Source organism: Oryzias latipes, chromosome 10 (genome assembly GCF_002234675.1).
Source record: "Oryzias latipes chromosome 10, ASM223467v1".
Classification (NCBI taxonomy): domain Eukaryota; kingdom Metazoa; phylum Chordata; class Actinopteri; order Beloniformes; family Adrianichthyidae; genus Oryzias; species Oryzias latipes.
Window position 1 is genome coordinate 27717541 of NC_019868.2, and position 27746 is coordinate 27745286.

At 44.5% G+C, this 27746-nt stretch overlaps 1 protein-coding gene across 2 annotated transcripts; it reads right to left on the reverse strand.

The window, feature by feature from the left end:
• Positions 1 to 504: 504 nt before the first annotated feature.
• On the reverse strand, positions 505 to 27532 carry LOC100529189 (protein transport protein Sec24B). 2 transcript variants are annotated; one of them, XM_004073670.3, is made up of 24 exons: positions 27227 to 27532; positions 22990 to 23574; positions 22625 to 22771; positions 19816 to 19944; positions 14604 to 14687; positions 14227 to 14375; positions 13871 to 14055; positions 13675 to 13777; positions 10316 to 10442; positions 10123 to 10232; positions 9892 to 10004; positions 9701 to 9819; positions 8813 to 8868; positions 8518 to 8724; positions 7980 to 8103; positions 7400 to 7558; positions 7146 to 7319; positions 6149 to 6259; positions 5097 to 5272; positions 4297 to 4434; positions 4067 to 4171; positions 3598 to 3690; positions 3061 to 3164; positions 505 to 1242 (listed from the first exon to the last, which is right to left on the reverse strand). In XM_004073670.3, exons 1-24 carry the CDS (start codon positions 27318 to 27320, stop codon positions 1128 to 1130), a joined length of 3507 nt encoding a protein of 1168 aa, XP_004073718.2. In that variant the 5' UTR covers positions 27321 to 27532; the 3' UTR covers positions 505 to 1127. The 2 variants fall into 2 exon arrangements, with proteins under 2 accessions (XP_004073718.2, XP_011478856.1); XM_011480554.2 differs by lacking the exon at positions 19816 to 19944.
• Between the last annotated feature and the right edge of the window lie 214 nt (positions 27533 to 27746).

Genomic DNA, 27746 nt, shown 5'->3' on the forward strand with positions numbered 1-27746 from the left:
AGAAACAAACAGGAACCTAAAGAGTGAGTCATGATCTGCTAGGAATTATAAAAATAACTTCTGTAGTCACCAACTTCTGCTGTTGCATTAAGCAAATCCAACCGCAGAAGACATTTAAGCCTCTTTGGGTTTGTTTCACCAATTTTAAGTCAAAGGAAAACTATTTTTTCAAAAGGAAATGATTCAGGTTTGTATATTTTTAACATTTCTGGAGAGAAAATGCAAAAAAAAAAAAAAAAAAAGCTTTTGAAACTAGAAGTGAGATACAATTCAAGTGTTAATATTTGAGACTTTTTTTTCCTCTATAAATTCACGTGAAATCATTTAGAAACACGTTAAATAAGAACCATGGCGTGCCTCAAGGCTTGGTTCTAGGGCCCATGTTGTTCCCTACAAATCGTTCATGACGTTTGTGCTCCTGAAGATCAAAGTTTTGGGTCCGAGAACCACGGACCAACTTTTTGATTTAGTCAAACCCCACAACTTAAAAAAGAAGCAGATTCGCTCGTTGTTTTATTTATTTAATAAGCTAATTCATAAATTATCGCACATAAAAGATTCTGTTCAGTAGTTACAAAGAGAACGCGACTTCTAGCGTCTGGAAAAAAAAAAACATATTTCACAGATGTGGCATTTTGAGATTGACAAATCCAGAGGTGGCTCTGAGGAGAGGCGGAGCCAAAGCGAGGCGGTGAGATCCGGTCGAGTCATGATCGAGTTTTCTGCTGCTGTTCTCCAGAAGCTTTTAAGAGAGCTTTGATGGTGAAGTGGAAAAGAGGGCAAAACTGAAGGAAAAAAAAAAAAAACTTGACGAGCTACATGTCAGGCTTACAAAAACAAACGTCTGAAAGTGGCTTCTTCTTGGCTCGACTTCACCCGGGTGGAAAAGAAGGGGCTTCAACAGTGGTTCTGATGCAGCAACAAGCTGCTGCGGCGCTTTTCCACAAACTCGGGTCGTAAGAAAAAGCTGGATCCTCCAAACCTCCATCCACGCTGGTCCGTGTCTGGGATGAGACCATCAGAAGAAAGGAGGAAACCCCCCTGGACTAAACCAGGTCTAAGTCTAGCTTCCGCTCTACGAGTCTTTTCTCCATCAGGGTTCAGGAATGTGGAGCCCTAACGCGAGTCTACTTGGACACTTGCTGCTGGATGTGCTGCAGGAAATCCTGGTAAGATGAGGCGGAATCGGAGCGGTCCTCAACCAGGTGCTGGGACAAGGCGGCCTTCGCCGAGGCGTCGTCCCTGCAGCAGGAAACGCACAAAAACACGCTTAAAATCAGAACAACAAGAGAAAATCCCACAAACTTCCATCGCCACTTTAAAAATGTGTTGATGTTCCACCAAAACAACACAAATAAACAACATGCAATCCAAGCTGGACACGACGTGTTCATGTCTGGATCCAGAAGCAACAAACAGAACTTTTCCAGCTTCAGACAAAGTTCTCCAGTGAGGAGGAAACGTGAAGCTTCTGATATTTTTATCTCTGGTCAAACCTCATCACACAAACATCCGCTTGCTGCTTCTGCGCTGACAAAAACAACAAAGGCGTGCCTCCCGAGCCAGGACAAACGGGAACAATGAGGACGGGCCGGGTCCAGCAGGGATCGCTCTCTGGTTCTGAACACGGAGAAGACGTTCGACAAACACGATGACCCCAGAACCAGCAGAGAACAGCAGACCGTCTATTATGCATGAAGCCGTGAATTATTCATCAGGAACTTCTGAGAGACTTTCCACATCAGCCTGCAGCACAAGCGCCGCAGAGGAGGCGGATTCCTGCACGAAGCGCAGACTTTATGGTCCACATTTAGTCAACCAGAGAACGTTTCCCCCGATGATCAGGAACAAATATTCCGTCTGAATACACTGAAGCGGACCCCGGTCCAGGACCATCATTTGCTCCCTGACTGGATTTATCCGGCCGAGACGCCCACGGGAGGCGGCTGCTCATTCAGAGCTTTAGCTGATCCATGCAGAAGGGGTTCGAACCTGTGTGCAGCAAGTAAGACTCAGAAATGGAGACCAGAGGTTTGGGCTCAGCATAAGTTATGGCGTTTCCTGGCTGCCATTCATTGAAGGAGCGCAAAGATAACCGAGGGACCCGCATTTTACGGCTGCAATCCTCGCTTCTGCGCCCCCCCTTGGGTTGACTGTTTGTCACTTGGGGGCGGTAACCTCTCTGGTGGATCTGATTGGCCGTAATTTGAAGGCCAAACCCGGCGAGGCAGCGGGGCGGGACTTTCATTTTTTTAGAGGCTTTAATAGAAAAAAAAAATGACGGATGTAACGTGGACTAAAACGTTAACGAACGGCCAAAACAAGAACGTGCAGCGGGTTTCTTTGTGCTGTAAGATTTTCTCATGTGAAAATCCTTCTCACAAGATCAGTAGATTAGTGATTATGGGATTTCAGGTGGATTAAAAGAAGAAGCAGTTAGGATGAGAAAACTTCCTCTGAGAAATACTTTAGAGGATAAACAGCTCCAAGTAGTGATGATTCACCACCATGTCTTCATTTAACTAGCAATACAAAAGCAGTAAAACAAAGATTCATTTGATGCTACATGGGTGAGACGCTGCTCCATCGTTAGCATCTGTTAGCCACATGCTAATACACGCTTCCTGTACTTTGAGTAGCGTAGTAGTTCTGTCTAGCTAAAGTGTACGTGTACATTTACCTAATAAAGGGATTTTCACATGAGAAAACTTACAGCACAAAGAAACCCGCTGCACTTTCTCACCTTGTTCTTGGTCGTTCGTTAACGTTTTAATCCACGTTACATTAGAGAGAAGATTACAGAGAAGAGCGACAGTAAAAGTTTCCACGAGAGACAACCGTCCTCAAACACCTTCTCCATTTTCTGAAGCTCTTACTTGGTACACTTTGAGCAGGGTCACGACTAACTGCTACAGTTATTTTTTTGTTTTAAATGAGGGATTTCTGCGACTCAGACGGTTGGATAAAGGAAGTGACGGTGCTGTGGCCTGAGATGATCCCCTGCAGGACCGTCTAAAGAGCCGACAGAGTTTCTCTGCAGAGATCCAGAGACGATCTTACTTGATGACATGAACGGTGGAGCTGAACGCCCGATTGTCCTGCAGCCAGTCCAGGAAGGCTCGAACCCTCTCCGACAGGGGCGTCTCCAGCTGAGGAATGTGACTCTGAGGAGGAGGAGAACCTGAACATCAGCAGCGTGTTTGTCATGACTCAACACACGGCTAATTCTGAGGGATTCATGGAGCTGCTGTTCAAAAGAGACGGGACATTTTCTGTTGTAGAGGCTCGCTGAAGAAAAGCAGCAAATCTGCTTTGCTCCTTCAGTTTTTTTTTGAAAATTCTCATTATGGAGCAGAAACGGTTTAGAAACGCTGCAGTTTAAGTGCAGACAGCAGCAGGAGCGAGAACTCTGCCGACACTAAAAGGAGTCCTTTTGCTGATGTGTCAGATTGAAGAAAAAATGAACCGATGCCGCTTTACGGCCTTCCTCCAGCCCCACTGAAGACTTACAGCTCCTCTTCATCCCACAGCAAAACAAGCGGACTGGAAAAAAAAAATAGATACTTCCCGTCTCTGACTCCGGGGATAAATACTGACCATGTTGGGGGGGATGGAGGCGTAGTTGGGGCACCCCAGAACGTCCCGGATGAAGATTTCGCTGCAGCATTTGCCGACCCACAGATAAAACACCTGGAGGAAGAGGAGGACACCAAACCCTCAACACACCAGCAGAAAACACAGCTGGATTTTACCCACAATCCCACGAGGAGCCAAAGTCTGATCACAAAATGTAAACCTGGTACATTTCAATGTAGCATCAGACATCCTGTCACTGTAAACGCGTCTAAATCTGTTGTAGATTAACATCAAACATGAAGGTTTAATTCAGGACATTTTTGACAGAATTCAATCCATTCATAAACATTTTTCTAAAGAATTTGACTCTAGAGAAAAAAACAGTCAAGGAACTGATCTCAGTATCATAATTCACAAACTAAAAATGAATTGAGATCATTTCACTGCGCTGGGATTTCATTGGCAGATAAAAGCGATGCTGAAAGCTCACGTTTCCACAGTCCATGAGGAACGCTCCGTCTCTGCTGAAGCTCTCGGCAGACAGGTGGATCAGGTGAGGCTGAGGAACTGTTGTGTCGTTCAGATGGAGCGCCCCCTGCAGGTTGCACACAAACAACGAGACTCACAGGAATCCAAACATCAAGAACTCCTTGACTTTAGAATATTTCACTTTATGGATCCTCCCATCAAGCAGGTGAGTCTCCGTGCGGTGGGACTCACCTGGTCGGACACATTGTCCAGCCGGTACAGGTCAGGGTGAACCATTCGCATGAGCTGCTGCAGCGGCTGCGTCTTGAACTCGCACATGGCGAAGACGCGCTCGTCCAGCCGCGTGCTGGTTCCGGTCCGCAGGGCTTTCTGCAAACAGTTTACAGGCCCGTTAAGAACCCGACGCAGCATTCCGACAGCCGTCTGGTCCATTGTGAGGTCCGGCTCCAGATGTGGATGTTCACGTTCCCTGGATTCAAACATTTTCTCCCAGTCCCTCCTGCAGCTTTCCAGACGTGAACCTTCAGGGTATCCAGGCACGCCTTTCTGCTGGTGTCCCACAGGGTTCTACACTCGGCCCCCTTTTCTATTCTACCTGCTCCATTCATGCTCACATGATCTGCATCATCATCATCATCATCATCATCATCATCATCATCTCAGTGCAAATGAGAGAAAAAGCTTCCAAAGTGGAATTTGGAATCGTTTGACTCGTTTCATTTTCAGCAATTGAAGATAAATGTTAATGTTAGATTTCAGAACTTTTTCTTTTGGTTTTACGGTCGTCTTGAGCAAAACGTTGATAATCTTACGCCTTAAATGATTTTTCTCCCATTTCTTTTAGATGCAATGCGATTCATTTATGAAGGAATTGAACCCTCTCCTCTGACGTCTAATCTGCTCTTAAGTTTAACAAGTTTGGCTTTAAGAAAATAAGCATCACGTAAACATTTGATTATTCAAAAACGTCCAGCTCTTGTGTTTTACAGCTATACTTCTGCTGTTTTTTGGTCTGATTTGAACAGCCTCACCTCTTTAAGAAGAGCCAGGATGTAGAGCGGGAAGAGGCGCATGACGCTGGGAACAATCAGACCCGACTGCTGCAGATTGGACACGTTGTTCTTGTAGGAGCTCACAAAGTCCACCACGGCGTTGACCAGCGCGTCCCGGGCGTCCGACAGGCTGCAGGACACGGATCGGTCGATGGCTGGGATTTGAAAACGGATGTGAGTTTCATGGAATTATTGTTGTTTTACAGAGAAAAGTTTTGAGCTTCTTTTATTTTATTTTTTTTTTAATATCCATTTTAAGTAACGCCTCAACATTTTTCTCAAAGGCACTGACACGGTCGGCCCACATCAACAGTCTGCAGATCCCGTCAGTGTTTTTCCACCTGTAGGATTCTCAACTACAAAGAGCAACATCCCATAGCCAAACGCCAAACGGCTCCTCCAGAGGCCAGACCTCCTAAACCAGTCCAGCAGAAATCATCTTAACCCACCCCCCCTTCCATTGACGTGTTCTCCCTACCATGACAAAGGTGGATAAAGGTGGAAAGATTTCATGTAATCCATGGACACCAGTGAAGATCACAAATCATTGAAGAAAAAAGGTTCAGAGCACCGTCTAGTGGGTCTAGATGACCCAACTCCCAACGTTAAAGTGCCTAGGATAGAACAAGGGTTAATCCAGCACTGAGGTGAGTGGACTTCATGCATTAGTCATTAAAGAGTGAACTTTAAAAGGTCACTTAAATGCAGGAGATCAGCTGAGAAGGTTTTCCACCTTTAAACTCATTGAGTTTTTAATACACCAGATTAAAAAAAAATCTAAGTTTTGCGCGTTTTAAAAGCTACTGTCCTCTTTTTTATGTTATGCATAATTCTAAAAATATTTTTTTTGATTTTACAAAATGTATTAACTAGTCAACTCTAACTTGAATGTTATTCAGACTTTAATTTACAAATATTTCCTCTCCACAGTCGGTAAGGACAGTCCTACGTTAAACCAGCCTCTGGAGAGACCTGCCTTCTGTTTAGTCCAAATCTAAGAGGGTGGGGCCGACAGGTAAAGGCGGACTGACCCATGTTGGCCAGCAGACAGGTGATGGCCTGGACATCGGCTCCGGCGTAAACGTCGCTCAGCTGATTGACCACCGGCAGACACAGAGTGTGGACTCGAATCCTCCGCTTTCCTGCAACCACAGGGGAACCGTCAACAGTCCAGACTGTCTTCATATTTCATTCAAACAACTAAATAATATGGATTCAGTAATAATAAATACATCCATTTATAATGCTTTTATTTATTTCAAGCCATAAAACAAAGATAAATAAACTATAAATATGTGAAAGGGAGAAACTGCTGTCATCAGCCTACTTTTCCTAAATCGAAATTCTAAATGTAATATATATATATTTATAAAAAGAAAAAGAAAATACTCACTAAACCCCAATTTTTTAGTTATTTCACATTCATAAAAACATAATAGGTGTCAGAATAGGGATCTGAATGAACCAGTTTGATCACCAGCCAGACGCTAAAGTGAAACTTCTTAAAGTTACGGGACATTTCCCTGTAGAATTAAAAATACTACTTTTATCATTTTAAAACAATTACTTTTTAGATTCTTTTTCATTGATTGCAGCATAAAAGAAAGACACACAAAAACAATATACTTCTGTTTTTTCTTTTGAGAAACGGTTTGATTTTACTTTGAAATGTTTATTAGTTTTTTTTTTTTTTTTAAACGGAACTTTTGATCAAATCTAGGATTTTCAGACCGTCTGAACCATTAAACCTCATTTCCTGTCGAGGGGTTTCTGGGTAATTTTATGATTTTTGTGTGTTTTTCTAACGTTTCGTACGTACTGTTTAGAATGAAAATTCCTTCTTTTTCCTTCGTCAAACCTTAAAAAGTCCCTTTCTTTGTAGGAAACAGTTGTTTTTCCTCAAACCATTAAAAAACCACAGCAACATTTGTAACGATGTTTCTGCTGTCAAACATTTGGGGGTGTCAGTTTTAGACCCGTGTTTTTAGAATATTTGTACAAGCTTTAGGTTCTGGGGGAGGAGCTCACCTTTGCTGGACGTGTAGAGCAGCGCCGCCTGGAAACACGCCAGAGACGAGTCGGCCAGAGAGTCTTCGATGGACACCTGGACGGCGAAGGCGGAGTCGGGGTTCACGTTGGCCAAAGACAGCAGGTCGGTGGAGCGCACGAAGAAGTTGCCGTGAAACGTGTGGATGGAGAGACCTGAAGGCAGAGGGGGCGCTTTTAAAGCCCGACCCGACCCGACCCGACCGAACGGAACAGCAGAGAGGAAGCGGGCGCACCTTTAGTGCATCGGATCCTCATGACCGCCTCGAAGCCGATCTTCCTGGTGAGGTAGCGCTCCAGGTCCTTCTGCAGCTTCTGCAGCTGAGCCGGGTTGTGGACGTGATGGAAGGAGGGGTAATAGAAGATGCTGCCCGCTGAATATTTGGAGACACAAGCTGCAGGAAAAAAAAGAGGAGTTCCTTTAGAGAAACCAACAGCAGACTAAACTCCAAAGACTGACTTAAGATAAAAAGAAATGGTATTTTATTCTGATTCAATGTATTTAATGTAGAACTTAAAGTTCCACTCCAATCATCTTTTGAGCCATTTTCAAAGCTTTCCCAGTAGCCTTTTAACTATAAATATGCCTGTTTCATTAGGCAAAATCCAAAAACCTTTCCATCATCCATCGTTTAATACTCTCTCCTCTCCACATTAGCGGTGCAGCAACATCAGAGCTATCCTGTCGCACAGTTTGGATCCAGAGTCCAGCTCAGACGAGGAAAACAGAGACGTTCATGGATCTGTTGGTCTGCAGGTGGATGATCAGCAGGAAGCTGGTGGCTTCCAGCAGTAGTGAGGATGAGGAGCTCTTACCCAGCGAGGCCAGGTCGGCGTACTGCGAGCTGAGCAGGAACAGATCCACTCCGATCTGCTGTCCCGAGCAGTCCAGAGCCAGCTTCTTATAGAAGTCTGTGGCGGGGCCGAGGTGCTGCACCCCCTGAACGGAAACATATCCAGTCAGAACAGACAGATTCCAATATGGACCCACCTGGCACCCAGTGAAAAGGAAGTTTTGACTTAGCAACAACCCCCCCCCCCTCAAAATGATGACATCACAGCAGGAGAAACTATGTAAAAAAAGAAAAGGAATGGGGGTAAAACCTCTTATTGGGCTCTTAGAAAATATTTTAAAATTCACTAAAGAAACCAAAACACCTTAGCTGTCACTCAGCCAATGAGGCGGGTCAAAAGGGGAACTTGGCTCGCCGTGTTAAGTTTTTTTTTGTCCATGAAAACCTGATGAGTCATCGGAAAGGGTGAATGAAGAGGCTTGTAGTTTAACTGTTAACCATGTAAAAAGTAATTCCTATAGAATAATAATAATAATTTTGGCAGCGGCAGAGAAACCCACTTTGGTGCTGGAGCGCTGGTTGGGGTCTTCTCTGGACTGCAGCTTCCCGGCGCCCAGCGACGGCAGCTGAGTCTGGAAGACGGAGACGCGGCCGCCGGTGGGCGACATGAGCTTGAAGGCGGCCTGCAGGGCGGGGCCCAGGGCGCTGTGGGTTTCTCTGCTCTGGCTGAACATGGCGGGGAGCGAGGTGAGCAGGTCCTTCACCAGCTGAAGGGGGACGACACAAACGGACTTTCAGCAGCGCCGCTCTGCTTTTCCTTCACTCCACAGCTCGCAGCAGAACGGGAAGACGTACCTCTCTGCTCTCCTTCAGGTTCACCATCAAGCTGTCATGAGACGGAATGAAGACGTCTGCAAAACAACACAAACCCTGAAGGCTTTTGCGTCATGAACCTCCACCTTTCTGCCGTTTAGACAACTTTATTAAGCATGAGCATCAGAACACCTGAAGCTGCACAAACTTCCATCCTCTGCAGAGGACGTTCTCAATGTAAACACTAGATAATTGAGAAACATGTTCATCATAAGCAGGTTGAACATTTTAATCAACTTCTCATCACGTTCAGGATGTTTCTCATTACATTAAGAAGCATGTTTTTATTCTTAACATTACATACTGGAGAAATTTCTTCTGACATTTTCTGAACTTCTGCCAATTAACCTGATTTTTATGCACATTTGCAGCAAATCGCAGTTTAAAATTATGAATCTTTTATCTTCCTAAAGAGCAGAACGCAATGGATGATGAAACTTTGCTGAAAGCTGCTTAAAAAAATTTTTTTAAACGCTCTAGATTAATTGACTTTTTTGCACTTTTTTATTTTGACAATTGGTACCACAGAGAAAAAAAGCACAACCTACATTTTTTTCTGTTTTATTTTTCTGATTCTGAAGGAAGTTTTATTTGGAAAAACTACTGAATGCTTCACCACAACTGACGTTCTTAAAGCGGCTTTGTCTCAAGCTAGCAGAAGAAAATATGAAGAAAAAAACAAATATATTTTGGCAGAAAAGATCCAGAAAGGAAACAGAAGAGCGTTTGACTTCAAAATAAAAGAAATCTGCATTCAACAGTCAAACACTAGGAGTCTTTACTCTTAAATATGGATTTATTGTAAAAAATAATACTCAAGTCTGAACTTGCTCCTCTGCTCCCTCCTGTATACGTGGAGAACCGACGTACCGTCGATGTCCGACACCACCAGCATCTGCGGCTGAGACAGCCCCTCCTGCAGGTTGTAGAAGTGGACGGTGCTGTCGAAGGTGAGGAAGCCCACTCTGGTGCGGGAGTCCCCGGGCATCCTGAAACACACGCGCCGCCGTCAGCACGTCTGCAGAGGGACAGGTGTGAGACGGCGGAGGATCTGCACTCACTTGTCTAGATTCTCCAGGAGCGAATCACAGAAGACCTTCAGGTATCCCGCCTCCACGGCGTTGTGGGACACATCCAGCACAAACAGGTAGACGGCCGGCTGAGGAGGTCGCAGCTGGAAATGGAAAGGAAAACAAAACTTCCTGATGGAGAAGACGGCAAAGCTGCTCCGTTTCTGCAGGCCCCTCTGTTTGAACCGCGCACAACGCCTCCCCCTAGTGGACGTGTCTCACCATGTAATCGGAGGAGGCGATGAACTCCACGGTGGAGTTTTGGACTTCTGGTCTCATGTGCGGCTCGCCGTAGGATCGAGACACCGGGTTGTACATGAACTCATCTGGAACTGAGCGGGAAGACAAAAGCCATTTACCGAAAATTACAAAGAAAAGCTGCAGAGCAGCACAAAAGCCTCGCCTGGAGCCGTACCGTCGTTGACCCGGTAACAGAGGTTGCACTTCCACCGGTGCTGGTCCAGGAAGGTGACGAAGGGATTGATGTACGTGCGGCAGGAGCGGCACCGCACGATGGTGTTGGACGTGATCACCGGCAACTGCTGCAGAGGGTGAGAAAAGGAGAAAAATAAAAGCTGCTGAACAGATCGAATTATTTTCATCAGATCTACAAAGAAAGAAAAAGAGCTGATGTTCTTTTCCAATCATCCTAAAAGGGTTTTAAAAAAAGCTTTATTTAAGTAAAAACGTAAAAAGCTGGAACATTTTCACATCGTTTTCCCCTCAAACTCTGCAGAAGGTCCCTCCATCTGTGCCTGTGCAGACAGCTGAAGCCTCCAGGCTGAACTCTGACGCAGTTCCTGCTTTTTCGGAATTTTCCTCTTTCTGGGAATTTTCTCAACTGGGAAGTGCTTCACTTCCAGCTTCCGTAAAATAATCAGAATTCCCAGGAGGGCTGCACGCTACGAGGAAAACCTGGGATATGTCATATTAGTGATCAATATTGCCATGAAGAAATGCCTACAGATGGCAAACAAAAAACAACTAAAACATCATCGTCGTCATTTCACTGCAGCAGTTGGATTTAAATAACATGAACCTCATTTAAATTATACTGCATCTCAACAGAAGAAGAGTAAGAATTAAACACTAAAGACCAACGACCGACCTTTCTAGAAACATCTTCTTGTGGCGTTTTTCTGATGATGTATAACAAAATGTAAGATCGAAATTGAATTTCTGAGTATTTCTTTATTCAAATTGCTATGAATCGATGAAAAACGCTCATATTTGTGGCGTAGAATATACGCTGGGCGGGCAGCAGGATGGTGGCCTGAGAGCCTGATAAGCCCGCAAAATAAACTCCCCCAGACCATTTTAAAAAAAAAGTTTTTCTAAAAAGACAATATTCACTTAATAGACAATCGGGGACGAGTTTAAAATAATAATCAAATTTGATCTTTACATAAAGAAATGCAGCATTTTTTCATCAGATCTGCTGTTTTTCTTTGAGAATTTATTGTCCTTTTCATGCAACAGGCGCTTTTTTTTTTTATAGTTTTAAATGTAAAAACTCTATTCAAACTGTTCAAGTAATAAAAGATTCACTTTTTTTGTTTTGTTTTAGAATAAACAGAGTTTCGCTGCAACATTCCTGCGGAGATTCTATGAGGATTCATAAGATCGTGATTCTAATTTGATTCAATTTATCGTCCCGCATATCCGGTTTGATTTCAAATCTTATTTTAATTAAGTAAATTAGTTTGGAGAAAAAAACTCTCTCTCTTTAAAAATGTAGGAAACAGGAAATACAAAATGAAAAACAAAATAAGAGCATGACTGTCAGGAAAAGATGCTGCATCCTGTTTTTAGTGGAGACTTAAAGAGCAGTTTATTCCCTCAGAAATGACTTATGAAGCCAAAACTGAAACCGGCAGGGAAGCAGGAAAAGGCGAAACGGTAGGGATGAAGAGCGTCTTCCTCCACATCATCTCTGTGATCCGAACAGGTTCGAACCCGGGACGTTCGCTGCTCAAACTAAAGACAAACTCTTTGCTCGGGGAGACTGAAAACAAGCAGGCCGCTGAGAGCGACTGCTGCTTCTGTCACTTCACACCCTTCTGACAGTGCCGGCTCCAAATATACATCCGTTTATCTGCTCTGCACTTCTGCTCATCCGCCTGTCGCCGCGGCAACTATCTCCACACAGAGCAAAGCGGGCGAGATTTCCCCCATCTCACTGCTGAAACAGTGAAGACGCAGCAATGTTTCTGCAGGAAAGAACCTGAACTAGAACTGCTGAAGAACAGAAGAAACAACAGGAAAAGAAAAATAACAAGGAAGCTGTGGAGAAAAAAAGAGAGAACTAAACAGTTAAAACAGGACCAGGAAGAAGCAGCTTTGAAGATTCTGCGTCATTGATACTTTTGACTTCAAAAATGTACATTTTCTCCGTCATTTAAACCAGCAAAAATAGAATAGTGACATGAAAAGCAGCCCAGGTGGATTAATGCAGTCATTAAGGCTGCGTCAAATAGTGAGAGACAATACAATTTCCTTTTTTGTTCTTTTTTATAAATTTTAAACACCAAATATGGCAAAATTTTCCCAAATAAACATGAATATTATTCGTGTTTCCACTGGGCTCTGAAGATGGATGGTTTATTTCAAAAGAAAACAAATTAAAATACATTTTTTCATAAGTATTTCGGTCTATATTCAGTCAATCTAGTGAGCATCGCTGCTCACTGGCTTTTTTTGCAGAGACTTCTGGGTAATTTCTAGGACACAGGATTTATTAGCAAACGCGAGGAATTTCTGACGCAATCCAAGAGTTTTTCCAAGACTTTTTTTAAAATAAACTCTAGAATGTGAGAAGCTCCATCGGGGCAGAAGGTTTCATGGATCACAGAGACGGTGGAGTATCTGTTTTTTTTAAATCAGCACGCAATAAATGTTTGATGTTGTTGGCACGTTTTGACGTACGACCAGTGACAAAAACGAATGGGAGTTGATGCTGTCAGACGTTCGGCTCACACGTATTTTAAACAAACCGCGGCTTCTTCCTCATCAAAGCCGCTGCCTCCATCAGCATCATCCTCACTGACATCACTGTGGCTGGATTAAAGGCTTTTTCAGTGCTGAACTCAGTCAAATGTGCTGCTTTGCTTTAAGACGCCTCGGTTAATTCGTCATCTCTTTCCTTTAGTTAGGAATTATTTTTGAAGGTTTGATCTTAACAGTGAAAACTATTGTAGGTTCTGGATTTATGTTGAGTTATGTTGTTTTTGAGCTGGAAAACTGGAAAAATATTCCACTTTTGTTTCACTTCTTATTTGATTTTGTTCGTTTTTGAGTGATGGTGCGGCTGAAACCATCGTCTGATGTAAGCAGAACGGAGCAGCAAACTTTTTAAATTTATGTTAAAACACACTGGGATTTCAAAATAAAACACTATTCAGGTATTTCAAAATAAGAATGAAAATGTCTAATATAATTTCTTTTGAAACAGCAGAAGTCAGGTTATGATAGAAGCTAATGTGTTTGACAGAAAAATAAATACCTTTTGAATCCAATGTTATCAACAAAAATAAAAGCTTTTCAGCCTTTTATTCATTTTTCAACCTTAAAAAGAACAAAAAGTTAAAATTCTTCGATCATATCAACGAGAAGAATTTCCTTTCAGCTGCAAAAAAAAAAAAGTCACTAAGTCCAGAATGGCGGCTTCAGTTATTCCTGCTGGTTTGTGTGGATGTGTAAGTGATGCACGGTGAGGGTTATTTACGTCCTGAACACAAACAGGGCGTTCAGACTGAGAGGGATCCCAGACGGTACCTGCAGATCTCTGAAGGGGTGGAGGAGCAGACCCAGGGGGAGCCGGGCCTTGTTGAGAAGAGCCTGCGTCTGTGGGATGCTGGTCAGGGTGCACCTGAAGGTCCTGATGCAAGCGGAGCATAAAACAAACACCGTTACCAGACAGCCTGGAGAGCGTCAGTCCGAGCGGCTTCACATCCCATCGGCCTCCACTCACTGCGGACTGCAGTTGACCTTCTTCAGGTCGGGGCTCAGGTTGGGTTCGGGGGCCTCCTGCGGCCTCTGAGGCAGCAGGTTCCTCTCCTGCAGCAGGTTGACGGGCCTCAGAGCCTCCACCTCCAGCTCCGGAACCCCACTCAGCCCCCCCAGGGCCGCAGACAGCTGGGACAGGTTAGGAAAAGGCTGCGGAGATGGGAGGGGGTCAAACACACATATTAGTTCAAAGCTCAGTTTAAAAAAACCATAAACCAGAAGAACCACCTTAAACATCTCAGTCACTCAAACCAGGTGGGTTACAAATAAAAATTAAAGGGGGGGGTGACAGGAAACGGCGTGTTTTGGTTGGAGCCTCACCTGAGAGTACGGCGGGTACGTCGGCTGGGTGTACATGTTGTGCGGCGGGGGGGGTTCTGGTCCTGAGCGGTAGGCCGACTGCATGCTGTGGTAACTGTAGCTGTTGTAGGGCTGAGGCTGGTTGTTCATGTCGCTGGAGCAGCTGGGATCTGGGAGAAAAACAACACACAAACGAAGCAGAACCTCACGTTTCAATGCTTCATGACTCGCCGCAGCAGCTCTATACTATTAGAACACGTATTTCTAACAAATGAGCGATTGGAAAGGTTTCAAATAAATAAGAAAAATAGCTAAACGTGAAATAAAAATTGTAAAAAAACAAACAAACACATTCTTCCTAACTTGAGTGTTTTTTGTGAAATGTGACGGAGGTCGACCTGGGAAACTGCCGCCTTCAAGAGAGTCGTAACTGTTTGGAGCTGGGGAGGCGCTGCCGGTGGTGGAGGAGGAGGTCTCCCCGCCTGAGAGAAACCAAACAGAACACACACTGAAGAAAATGAAATCAACTAAATCACACACAAACGGACAAATGCATGGAAATCCTGCAAACGGGAAGCAAAGGTCGATGGAAGCAGTGGAAAAAAGCTGAGTTTGATGTCATGAAAAAAAAGAGAATAAATAACAGGAAGAGGCAGGTTTCAGATTTTAGAAGGTCTGGGCTGATCTTCACACCATTTGAGGCTTAAAAAAGCTCCACATCTGAATGAATGGTCTCCAGCAGCTCTATCAGCTAAACAAAATAAAAAACATGAATATTTCTAATGGTTATTTTCTTGGTCACATCTGGGGATTATTTGAACTTTATTCTCTTTACACGTTTGCATTTATTCATTTTTAAGTGTGATAATAATTAGTTATTTCTTAAACCAACCGGGAAAATAAAACGTTTATTTTCTAAATTTTTCTTTAAACTGAAGCTCCTAAAGGCCTTCCATCCTGCACAATCTCACGTGTATTTTTTTAATTACACTGGTGTGTGCAAATGAAGTTTAATTCCACTTTAACTTGACAAAAAGTTCAAAAAGATGCACTTTTGTGAATAAATGTCCAAAATGAACATTGTGGAGTGAAGAACAGACAGAAATGTTGCTCCAGCATCAGTTTACTGCACAGCTGCATCAGGTTTTATTTTGAAAATCCCTGCATCACAGTGAGGCTACTTAAACCCGGGAGCCTCCAGGTCAGCAGCAATTCAGAGGTTTACAGAGAAAGAATGGGAAAGTAGAGCTTTTACGAGTTCCAAACTGTGCGCTTCCCAAAGAATTGTGGGAGAAAAAAAATCTCTGAATGAAGCCATTAATCCATGTGGGTCAAAGGATGGGGGGCCTCAGGCTGGACCTCATTGGACAGAACCAGATCCAATTATCTCCCACTAAATCTGAGCAGCATACTGCAGGATTATGCTTCCCATGGGGGGGGGGGTCACAAAAGCATAGCCTTCCTCTTATTCCACGGCTGCTGCTGCCTGGCCTCTTCCACCCGTTTGGAGGGAGTAGAACCGACACACGGCTAAATGACTGCCCTCAAAGCATTTTCCCCTCGGTGGATTTAAGACAGATTACGGACAGTTAAGACTTCCTTTACACAGTGGGTTATGGTCAGATTAGCCGACGTGAGCGTCAGCCACAACAAGAGGCGAGTGTCGGGTCTCCGTGTTAAGAATCGACACCACAGCTGTTCCTGCCGCTGTGGAATGAAGAAACAACCCAAAAAGGTCACTGGAATGTCCTAAAACTCACCCAAATCTTTTTGTTTTACCCCTAAAAATCAGACTTTCCACAGGATTGTCAGGTCCACACTGCATTAGACAAACTGCAGAGCTTTGCAGTTCAATATTCACAGACACAATAATAAAGAATGCAGTTTTTCTGTCAAACATGGCAGAGGTGAGGTTATGGTCTGGGCCACTTTGCTTATTAACCTTGATTCTGTGCGGAAAGATCATCAATCCTCCGAATGCGCTGCCATCAACAACACAGAGGTTAATTTCTAATGAACTTTAGCCGCTCTGCAGAAACTATGTCCTAGAAAACAACACAGGTTTTTTTTAATTCGACTAAAAACGGCATCATCATGATTAAAAGACGAGGTGACGATGGGAGTGGGTCTTCAAATACTGTTTTAGGAAGTTTTCCAGAGTTTAAACTTTTTCAAACACAAACTGTATGTCTGTACTTTTCCTAAAATCTAATATGCATGAGATAAATATACCATCAGTCCCACAGGAGAGCGGAGAGAGAGCCCCGAGAGGGGAGGGGTTATTTTGAAACACCTGTTCACCTGTGGCGGGGAAGCAGGTCACCTGAGAGGAGCAGGGAGGGAGGCGTTTGAGAGCAGCACAGAGCTCTCCCCGCTCATGAAAGGACGGTCGTTTCAGCGTCACGGTTTTACAGGTCAGAGAACGGTTGGATGCTGGTCACACGTGAAACTAAGTCTACACAAACTTTAAACCATGTTTTAAAGTAATTATTGATATCACACAGCGGAACATGAAAAGTATTTGTCAGATTCTGCTAAACGTTTGGTCTGAGATGTTGAAAGAACTGTGAGAGACAGAATCGTCTGATTTTCAAAGACTTCTACAGAAACGGGTATTTGGTGAGTACCTGAAGTTCACCTCAATCCTTTGGGATGTAAGCCTGCTTTCAGTCATGAGGTCAAAGGTTTCCTGCAGCAGACAGGGGGACTGAGCTCTAGCAGCGGGCTAGAACCCTCCAGAACCTTGGGGTGCTTTTTAACGCAACTGCTTCTTTGTTGTCATGGTGATGTGTTTGGGATCATCATCAGGCAGGAAGACCCAGCCGCGTTTAACCCTCAATGCCGTAGATGATTGAAAACCCTCATCGCACATGGATCGATGGATCAGTCATCCTCTGTGGAAGAGCAGCCCCACACCATGATGTTTCTACCCCCATGCTTCACAGCGGGTTTGGGATGCAACCCCGCATCCTTCCTCCTCCTCCTCCTCCTCCTCCTACTCTGAACACGGCGAGTGGCGTTTTGTTTTGGTCTGATCACATGACCTTCTCCCAGTCCGCCTCTGGTGCCTCCAGGTGGTTTCTGGAGAACTTTAAACAGTTCTGGACGTGTTCTGGTTTAAGCAGGAGGACCTTTGGATCTGCAGGGTTTGAATCCATGCTGTGTGCATCACACCTTCCTCTGCAATTCTTTTACACTTTTCTCTTTTCCCCAATTCCGTTTCTCCTTTTTCTTTAAGATCCTTGTTCAGGTTTGGTCGTTTTCTGTAATTCCTCCTGACTCAAGAGCTGCCAAAGACAAAATCCACAAATAGCAATGGACTCTTATCTTATCGTATCCATGGTAAACCTTTGTCACAGCGGTTCCAGCTATCTTCAGGTCACTGACCCGTTCCTCCATGGAGTCCTGGACTGGTTCCCGCACATTCTCCAGATCGTTTGTTATACCAGGTGAGATCTTTCATGGAGCTCCAGGTGGAGGGAGATCGTTGGTAATCTTCATCCATTTAAAAAAAAAAACATTGCTCCAACATTTAATCTCTTCTCTCCAAGCTGCTTGTCTGTAGTAGATGGGTTTGTTCCAGTCTGGTTTAGGCTCTTGTTTCTGGTGTCCTCTGACAGCTCTTTGGTCTTGATCTAGGTGGAGGGGTTGCAGTCTGACTGTTTAAGCGGGTGGGGACAGGTGCTTTCATACAGCTGAACAGTTCAAACAGATGACTTTAAAACTAGCGGAGGACAGAAGAGCTTCTAAAAGATGAAGTAACAGCTCTCTGAGCACAAAAGTTTGGATTATTTTTAGGACCTAAATTTTTTTTTCAGATCCATTTTACAAATAAATTCTCTAAAATTCAAACTATGTGGTTTTCCATTCTGTCTCTCACAGCTGAACATTACAGATAAACTCATCATTTTAGGTGGAACCACTTGGAAAAAGATAAACCAACATGAAACATAGAAACTGCTTCTTTTGTTTGAAACATTTTTACCCAGCTGGGATATGAAGTCCCACCTGGGACTGCCTCTGCTTCACCTGTCCTAACAGGACCTCTGCCCGATAAAACAAAAAAAAACAGCAAAAGATCCTCATTTGATGAGATTCAGACCCAATAATTAATCAAAAGATTATAAAACCGTTTCATCTGTTGTGGGACTCTGGAGAACCACAATGAGAAGACAAACACGGACAAGTGAAGAAGCAAATCAACAAATATTACCCCCAATAGTCACAAGAATACCAGAACAACACCTAAAGAGTTGCAGGCCTCACCTGCCCCAGATAAGTCAGTGTTTCCTTAAAATGAACGTTTAAAACACATCAAGGCCCGGGGGCCAAATGTGGCCCTCCATGTCACTTTATGTGGCCCACGAGAGCATAAAAGTTTGTAATTTCTTAAAATACTTTTTTTTTTCGTTGATTACATTTATTTATGTGTAGCTGCAGTTGTAATTATTTAATTATTTTTTTTATTTATTAAAAATTATAGTTTTATGTCATTTTTCTTTATTCACTTGGACAGTTTGATCCTTTATTAATAGAGTTATGTGGGTTTTAATAAGCGGAAAAAATTTAAAAGGATTTATGCTAAAGTAACAAGCAAACATATGTTTTCTATGCAGCCGTAATTCTCACTTTAAAAAGTTATAATGAATAAATAAAAAAATTAATTTAAAATTAAGGAGTTACATTTATTTTTCATTACATTTAGTTACATGTATAAGTTATATCTGGCCCTTTGAGGACAGCCACTATGCTGATGTGGCCCTCAGGGAAAATGAGTTTGACCCCCCTGGTTTAAAACATCAGTGCTGCAGATAAATAAGACATTAGATCAGAGACAAACATTTCTAAAACGCTAATGTCTTTCAAACTACCCAAAGTTTGTGCTACCTGTTCGATCTGGTCGATGTCAGACTTGAAACTAGCAGAAGCTCTTGAAAGTTTCCATAATTTAGGATAAATCTGTGGTTTATGGAGATGGAGGAAAAACCACCACCGCACTTCTGATACCAGAGGAACATTTGCATTCCAAACCCAAACAGGTGGCGCAGGCCGGCCCGTCTCTACAGCCCACGTCTCCTCCGAGGCAACACTCTCAGTCATAAATGAAAGTGTCCACAGAATCACAAAGCTGCAAATATGAACAAAACTCTTCTCCAACTTTCCTGTCAATCTGCAGATTGTGTTCCGCACCTTGTCATCCTCAAAGAAACAGAAATGGATCCGGTTCAGCTCAAACCAAAAGCTCAACCGTTGATGATGAGAAAAGAGCCAGATGGATGACGGGCGACGGATGACGGGCGACACCACGGCACGGGTGCTACAGCGGGTCACACCAAACCATGCAGCCCAGCAGAAAGCCCCAAGCCGGACGCTCGCGTGCTGCCCGGGTTTGGCTTCCAAACAGCAGAACCGGGTACAAACACAACAACAAATGAAAGAAGGCTGACGGGTCAGGAAGCAACAGATGACGACGTTTCACAGGAGAGGACAGAAATGCATGGAGAGCTTCAGAGAGAACACTGAACCGGACGGAGGAAATGCAGACAGTTCAGGCGCATGGCAGGGGAGGGGGCAAAGGGGGGGGGGGGGGGGGTAAAGGCGAAAGCAGACCTGCTTCCTCATCCTCCTCCTCATCATCATCTTCATCAGAGCTGGATGAAGAGGGTGCTGCTGCCGGGCCTGAGGTGGTGGCAGAAGCTGAGCTAGCTCCACTATTAGCAACATATCCATACTGCATGCCTGTGGGGAGGAGGGGGGTGGGGGGGTTCAGAAGAAATACGTCAGCTCTGTGCACGTGTGGGTGTGTGCACGTGTGTGTGTGTATGCAATAGAAAGAAAGTCCGAGAAGACACAACGTCTTCCACTAAAGTTCAACCTGCAAAGAAACAGTTTCAGCAAAAACCCAAAGAAACACTTTTCAGACACAGCAGCTGTGCTGACGAAAGTGTCCAAAACGAAAATTATGACTAAATTATGACTACTTTAAATAAGTAGGTCTGCACAAAACATCACAAATGTCTCATATAGTGCAAAAATTGCAATAAGTGGTTGCCTAAAATGTGCTAAAACAGTCTTATGGCAGCTTGAAGAATTTAACCAATCAAATAGATCCCGTCATGCATTTAACCAATCAGATGGACGCCTTCAAGGGTGTTGACCAATCAGATGGAGCTCTTTTATGTTAGACGCTCTCCTCCCGTGTAGACGAGGGTCATTTGGGGTCTTATTTTTATTTTAAACGGTTGCAGTGAAATGAAAATTATGTTTTTGTTTGTTTTGCTCTTTGTTCATGTATCGCAAGTTATATTGTCGTCACAATATTGATCACTAATATTGCAAGTCGCAGGTTTTCCTCATATCGTGCAGCCCTATTAAGAGGCAAAAACAATCTACCTGTAGGGTCAGAAAATGTCTGACCAAGAATTCTGATCTAAGATGATTCTAGTCACATCAAATTAAGATATTTTCATTTTTGTAAAACTTTCTTAATATGATCATTGTTCTTAAAGTCAGAAAATAAAACATTTTTTTTCCTTTCTTAAGATTCCAGTTTGAGACAAACCAAATTTAAAATAACACTCCTGATTTTTATTGATGCCATTTTTAAACCAGACAGAAAAACAGTTTCTGTTATCTGGAGTCAGAAAGTCAAACTGGGAGTGAATCGAAATAATCCTAAATGAACGAAGCCCCAGAAAGACGTATAAAGTTCAAAACTACAAATTCCATTTGAGATTTTTTTTTCTTCTTCTAAAAAAATAATGTCTCCTCCAGTTTACACACAAACGTGGAAAAAAACAGCCGAAGCACCAGTTCTATGTGTGAAACTGGTGCTTTGCTTCTGCAGCGCCAACCGCTGACAGGTGATTCTCAAACACCTGAAGCAGCAGCAGCAGCAGCAGCAGCGGCGGCGGCGGCCTCTGACCCTGAAACCACCAACATTTGTTTGAAGCTTCACACCTGCGCCTCTGAAAATGTTTGTTCAGCAGCTGCTGTGAACGGCTGACAAACAGCAGGATAGAAAGAAGTTCAGGTCGTCCCGTTGAGAGGATTTCACATGTTTGTCACTCGACGTTTCAGGAATCGTTTCCAGGAAAGTTCAGACGCTGTCCGGTCTGAAACGGTCCTCAAAATGTAAAATACTATGTTCATCTGACATAGAGCTTGTTCACTGTTGTGCTTTTTGTTTTATCCTGGAACGCCAAAACTTTTAGATTTAATTTAAAAGAACTAAAAAAAGATCTGAACGGATTGTGTTTAGAATAGAAAAAGCCGCTCTGCTCTGCTCGGCAGCTGGCAGAGGAACCAAAAGTGAACAAATGTAATAGACACATCCATGTTTTCCCCTATTGTCATTTTAGTCATCGTCTTTAATCATTTCACACTTCAACAGAGCACTTCTGTGAAGAAACTTTAACAATCAAGTACAATTTGTGCAACTAGTAAAAATGGGTGATTATTAGTCGTGTGAGAAAGTTTGGTGACTCTAGTATTACCATCTTTAGAACTACTGAACATTTTTGACCATATCTTCATTAGAAATTCTTCAAAGTTAACAAAAATTGCATTGTTGTAGCAGAAATAGGATGATTATTATTCATGATTAGCTTATATCAATAGTTTTAGACATTTTTGATCCCTTTGTCCCCAGAGTTTGCACTTTGTAGACGGTCCCTTGACTGACTGCTGTCTCTCTCTCTTTTCAATTCTCACTAAAAAGGATTTGAAAAATGTAATGTAGGTCAATGCTTCAGCTAAGACAAACTAATAGAGAAACTTCTATTAAAAGTGGGATTCAGCCCAGAAGTGGAAATCTGTGGCTATCTGGCTAACTGGACTGTTTTTGTGCGCCTCCTGCTCAAACTCATGTGGTATTTCTGCAGCAATCTGCCAGAATAAAATACCCATTTAGACTTCTAATGGAATCTATATCTTTTATGTCAGGCTTGTAATATATGACGCCGATCATAATAATGAGAGTAAAATAAACATCCCATTCCTGATCGGGACACGACATCCGATTCCGACGGAGTCTCAAACTTAGTGATCGTGTCTGGACATCTCTACTACAAACTGTGACTAAATAAAAGGACGACGCATCAAATATGTTCTGTTAAAATGACCCCCCCCCCCCCCCCCCCCGACGTCCCGATTGTCTAGAAGAATTCAGAAAACACAGATACTAAGAAAACTTTAGGAGGATTTTCACTCATTTGGTCAAAAGTAAAGTAAAATATTTTGGTAAACACTTTGAATGTCTGAAAGTCTTCAGAAGACAAACTCGCCATCTCAATTTAGATTTTAAAATGATTGAATATTTGTTCCAGTTATTTTCAATGCAGCAAATTCAATTGTTTTCACTCGACTTGAACCACTTCGTCCGTGAAATGCGCTCAGAGGTCAAATCTGCGTTTTGTACCTTGGTGATGGCGTGGGGAGGAATGGACAGAGGTGGAGGGGGTTCCCGACTGCGGTCGGTCTGCGTCTGCGCCGCCTCTGCCGTAGGAGCTGTAGCCGTGTGGGGGCTGCTGGATTTGGTCGTAGTGTTGGTGGGCGTTGTTTGGAACTGCGGGTTAGAAGAAGCGCAGAACAGAGTGAGCCCCGGCTGGAAGAGGTTTGGGGGGATCTAAGCCTAAAAAAGCTGAAGGGGGACATCATGAAAACATGATGTAGTCGTGAGAATAACAAAAACATACTTGGTTTAGATCGTAGAGTTGATAGTAGAATGTCAAACTTGACAATTTAACTGAATTTCTATACTAACAGCTAAAACATCAGACGTACCTGCCCCTCCTTGACCGTTAACTGTTGGTGCCGTTTGACCAGCAGAACCCGCAGCGTACCCCGGCTGCACGCCTGTTGCACACGGCGGCGGGGCTGTGTTGTAGTGGTGTAAGGGCGCTGCGATCTGGGTGACTCCCGGCGTGGAGGGGTTCTGTAGAGAACTGAGGGTGCCGTACTGGCTGCATCCGTGAGCAGATGGGTACGAAACGATGGGGTAGAGAGGGGCGCCGGGGCCAGCGGCGGGAGCCGGCACTAAGGTGGGCTGCGGCTGCGGCTGCGGCTGCGTCTGCGGTGGAGAGGTTTGGCATGACTGCTGCACATAGTAAGATCCTGGAGGGACATATGGAGTCTGCTGGAATGGCTGATGGCTGTACTGGGCGCTTGAGGAGGGTGGAGGAGCTGGTGAAGCCAGAGGCTGGGAGCTGTATGGCGGAGCTACATGATGCTGCTGATTGTTGTGGTGGTAGCTGCTGGGGACCGGGGCTTTGCTGGGGGCAGAGCCGGCGGGGTAGCTCTGCTGCTGGGGCGGGGCTCCGTAGTAGCCCGCAGACGCCGGATACATGGATGGGTAGGTCTGCACCGGACCTGAACGGCGAGGATCAAAGTCATTATGGACTAAAAAAACAACGACAACTGGTCAATCACAAAAGAAAAACGTAAATCTGCGCAGTTTGACCCAAACTCAAACGAGGACTTAGTTTGACAGATTGATATTCTGAGTGTTTTCACTGTTTGACTAAACTATCATTCTTGAAAGCATTAAAAGAGTCGATAAAAGTTTTTTAAAATGTAAAAGTTGACTTGCAATATAATTTAGGATTTATCAAATGCGCAATCCAATCTAGCCACAGGGGTTGCAAGCCAGTTGCCTCTGTGCCGGTCCCAAGCCCGGATAAATAGAGAGGGTTGCGTCAGGAAGGGCATCCGGCGTAAAAATTGCCAAAATAACCATGCGAATCATCCACAACACTTTAGACATACCGGATCGGTCGAGGCCCGGGTTAACAACGACCGCCACCGATGCTGTTAACCTACAGGGTGTCGGTGGAAATTTGACTACTGTTGGTCGAAGAAAGAGGGGAGGCAGAAGGGTCCGTGGCCAGAGAGAGAAGGGAAAAGGCAGGAACATAGGTTTGAGAATAGGGACTCTTAACGTTGGCACAATGACAGGGAAAGGCAGAGAGCTGGCAGACATGATGGAGAGAAGGAAGGTAGATGTACTGTGTGTGCAGGAGACAAGGTGGAAGGGCAGCAAGGCACGTAGTATTGGAGGAGGATACAAACTGTTCTATCATGGTGTTGATAGGAAGAGAAACGGGGTAGGAGTGATTCTGAAGGGGGAGTTTGTAAACAGTGTTCTAGAGGTGAAAAGAGTCTCAGACAGGATGATGAGCTTAAAGTTAGAAATCGAAGGGGTGATGGTGAATGTAGTCAGTGGGTATGCGCCACAGGTTGGCTGTGAGTTAGAAGTGAAGGAGAGATTCTGGAGTGAGTTGGATGAGGTCATACAGAGTTTCCCCAGAGGAGAGAGAGTTGTTATTGGAGCAGACTTTAATGGGCATGTTGGTGAGGGCAACAGAGGTGATGAGGAGGTGATGGGCAGGTTTGGTGTTAAGGAAAGGAATCTGGAGGGACAGATGGTGGTGGACTTTGCGAAGAGGATGGAAATGGCTGTAGTCAACACTTACTTCCAGAAGAGAGAGGAACATAGAGTGACATACAGAAGTGGAGGTAGGAGTACTCAGGTGGACTACATCCTATGTAGACGAGGTCATTTGAGAGAGGTTATTGACTGCAAAGTGGTGGTAGGAGAGAGTGTAGCCAGACAGCACCGCATGGTGGTGTGTAAGATGACTCTGGAGGTCAGGAAGAAGAAGAGAGGGAAAACAGAAAAGAAGACCAAGTGGTGGAAGCTACAGAATGAAGAAACTTGTGAGGAATTTAGGCAGAAGTTGAGACAGGTTCTGGGTGGTCAGGATGAGCTTCCAGAGGACTGGGAAACTACAGCAGAGATTATCAGGGAAACAGGTAGGAAGGTGCTAGGTGTGTCATCTGGAAAGAGGAAAGACGGTAAAGAGACTTGGTGGTGGAATGAGGAAGTACAGGAATGCGTCCAGAGGAAGAGGTTGGCTAAAAAGAAGTGGGATGTAGAAAGGACTGAGGAAGGTAGACAGGAGTACAAGGAAGCGCAGCGTAGAGTGAAGAGAGAGGTGGCAAAGGCCAAACAGAAGGCTTACGATGAGCTATATGACAGGTTAGACACAAAGGAAGGAGAGAAGGACTTGTACAGACTAGCCAGACAGAGAGACAGAGATGGGAAGGACGTGCAACAGATAAGGGTGATTAAGGACAGAGATGGAAAGGTGCTAACAACCCAGGAGAGTGTACAGAAAAGATGGAAGGAGTATTTTGAGGAGCTGATGAACGTGGAAAATGACAGGGAAAGAAGGGAGGAAGATGTGGTTGTTGTAGAGCAGGAAGTAGCAGAGATTGGAAAGGATGAGGTTAGGAAGGCTCTGAAAAGGATGAAGAGCGGAAAGGCCGTTGGTCCTGATGACGTTCCTGTGGAGGTATGGAAGTGCTTAGGAGAGACAGCAGTGGAATTTCTAACAAGTTTGTTCAATAGGATTTTAGAGAGTGAGAAGATGCCTGAGGAATGGAGGAGAAGCGTTCTGGTTCCGATCTTTAAGAACAAGGGTGACACGCAGAACTGCAGCAACTATAGAGGAATAAAGTTGATGAGCCACACAATGAAGCTGTGGGAAAGAGTAGTGGAAGCCAGGCTTAGGAAGAAGGTGGAGATTTGTGAGCAGCAGTATGGTTTCATGCCCCGTAAGAGCACCACTGATGCCATTTTTGCTTTGAGAATGTTGATGGAAAAGTACAGAGAAGGTCAGAAGGAGCTGCATTGTGTGTTCGTAGATTTAGAGAAGGCGTATGACAGGGTGCCGAGGGAGGAGCTGTGGTACTGTATGAGGTCGTCTGGAGTTGCAGAGAAGTATGTGAGAGTAGTTCAGGACATGTATGAGAGAAGTATGACGGTGGTGAGATGTGCTGTAGGTCAGACAGAGGAGTTCAAGGTGGAGGTGGGATTACACCAAGGATCAGCTTTGAGTCCTTTTTTGTTTGCTATGCTGATGGACAGGCTGACAGACGAGGTAAGACAGGAATCTCCCTGGACAATGATGTTTGCGGATGACATTGTAATTTGCAGTGAGAGTAGAGAGCAGGTGGAGGAACAGCTAGAGAGGTGGAGGTTTGCTCTGGAAAGAAGAGGCATGAAGGTCAGTCGTAGTAAGACAGAATACATGTGTCTGAACGAGAGGGATCAAGGTAGAAGCGTTAGGTTACAGGGGGCTGAGGTGAAGAAGGTGCAGGAGTTTAAGTACTTGGGGTCAACAGTTCAGTGTGATGGGGAGTGTGGAAAAGAGGTGAAGAGGCGAGTGCAGGCAGGTTGGAGCGGTTGGAGGAAAGTGTCAGGAGTGTTGTGTGACAGAAAAGTGCCAGCAAGACTCAAAGGAAAGGTGTACAAGACAGTGGTGAGACCAGCTCTGCTCTATGGGTTAGAGACAGTAGCAGTGAGACAGAGACAAGAGGCTGAGATGGAGGTAGCAGAGATGAAGATGTTGAGGTTCTCCTTAGGAGTGACCAGGTTAGACAGGATAAGGAACGAGTACATCAGAGGGACGGCTCATGTTGCCTGTGTTAGCGACAAAGTCAGAGAAGCCAGACTGAGATGGTTTGGACATGTTCAGAGGAGGGATAGTGGATATATTGGTAGAAGGATGTTGGAGATGGAGCTGCCTGGCAGGAGGGCAAGAGGACGGCCAAAGAGGAGATACATGGATGTCTTAACAGAGGACATGAAGTTGGCTAATGTTAGGGTAGAAGATGTCCATGATAGAGTGAGGTGGAAAAGGATGATTCGCTGTGGCGACCCCTGATGGGAAAAGCCGAAAGAGAAAGATCAAATGCGCAATCTGGCTTGCTAACTCCTGCTAGCTTGTGTTAGCCCCTGATCCCTTTGGGTTAGCTTAAGCCACAGTTAGCATCCGGTTAGCATAAACTCCCCACTTCCCTCCAGTTTGCTAGCCGTGTGTAGATAATGTTACCAGGGCAACAGAGCAGCTTAAGGAATATAATTTAAAAATATTAACCAGTGACAATCAACTTCCAGGTGAACATGCTAACCCCCCAGCGGGCAGGCAGAAGCGCACCATGATCCGGCCTGTCTCACCGTTATGGAAGGGGGGCGCCGCTCCGCCGTTCGCCGGAGAGTTCTGGCCGAAGCTGGCGGAGCTGCTCCGGTTGGTGTATCCGGGCGCAGACATGCTCCCGTGCCTATGCCCTCACGGGGGAGGACGCGCACATCTGCGGCCAAACGCTTGTCCGTCACCGCCGAGTCCAAACTGCGGCAAAAGAGGCTGCAGGTGGCCCGCGAAGACCCGGGCAGCCTGGCCAGGTCCGCTCGGCTGAGCTGAAGCCTCCAGTCGGGATGTTGAAGGAGCTTAGCTGTCAGTGGGCTCCGGAATTGGCGCTCCCTCTAGTGGACATGACGTGTAACTGCAAAGCTCCTCGCGCGAATCACTGAGGTGCGTTCAGGTACTGTGGGAACGATCGCAAGACACACAAACAAATACATTCACCTAAGTTTAAAGTAGATCAATAAAACTTTAAACAATAATTAAATTAACATTTAATTAGTCCTATATTAATGTATTTTTAATAAAACTTTAAAAAATAAATACAATAACATA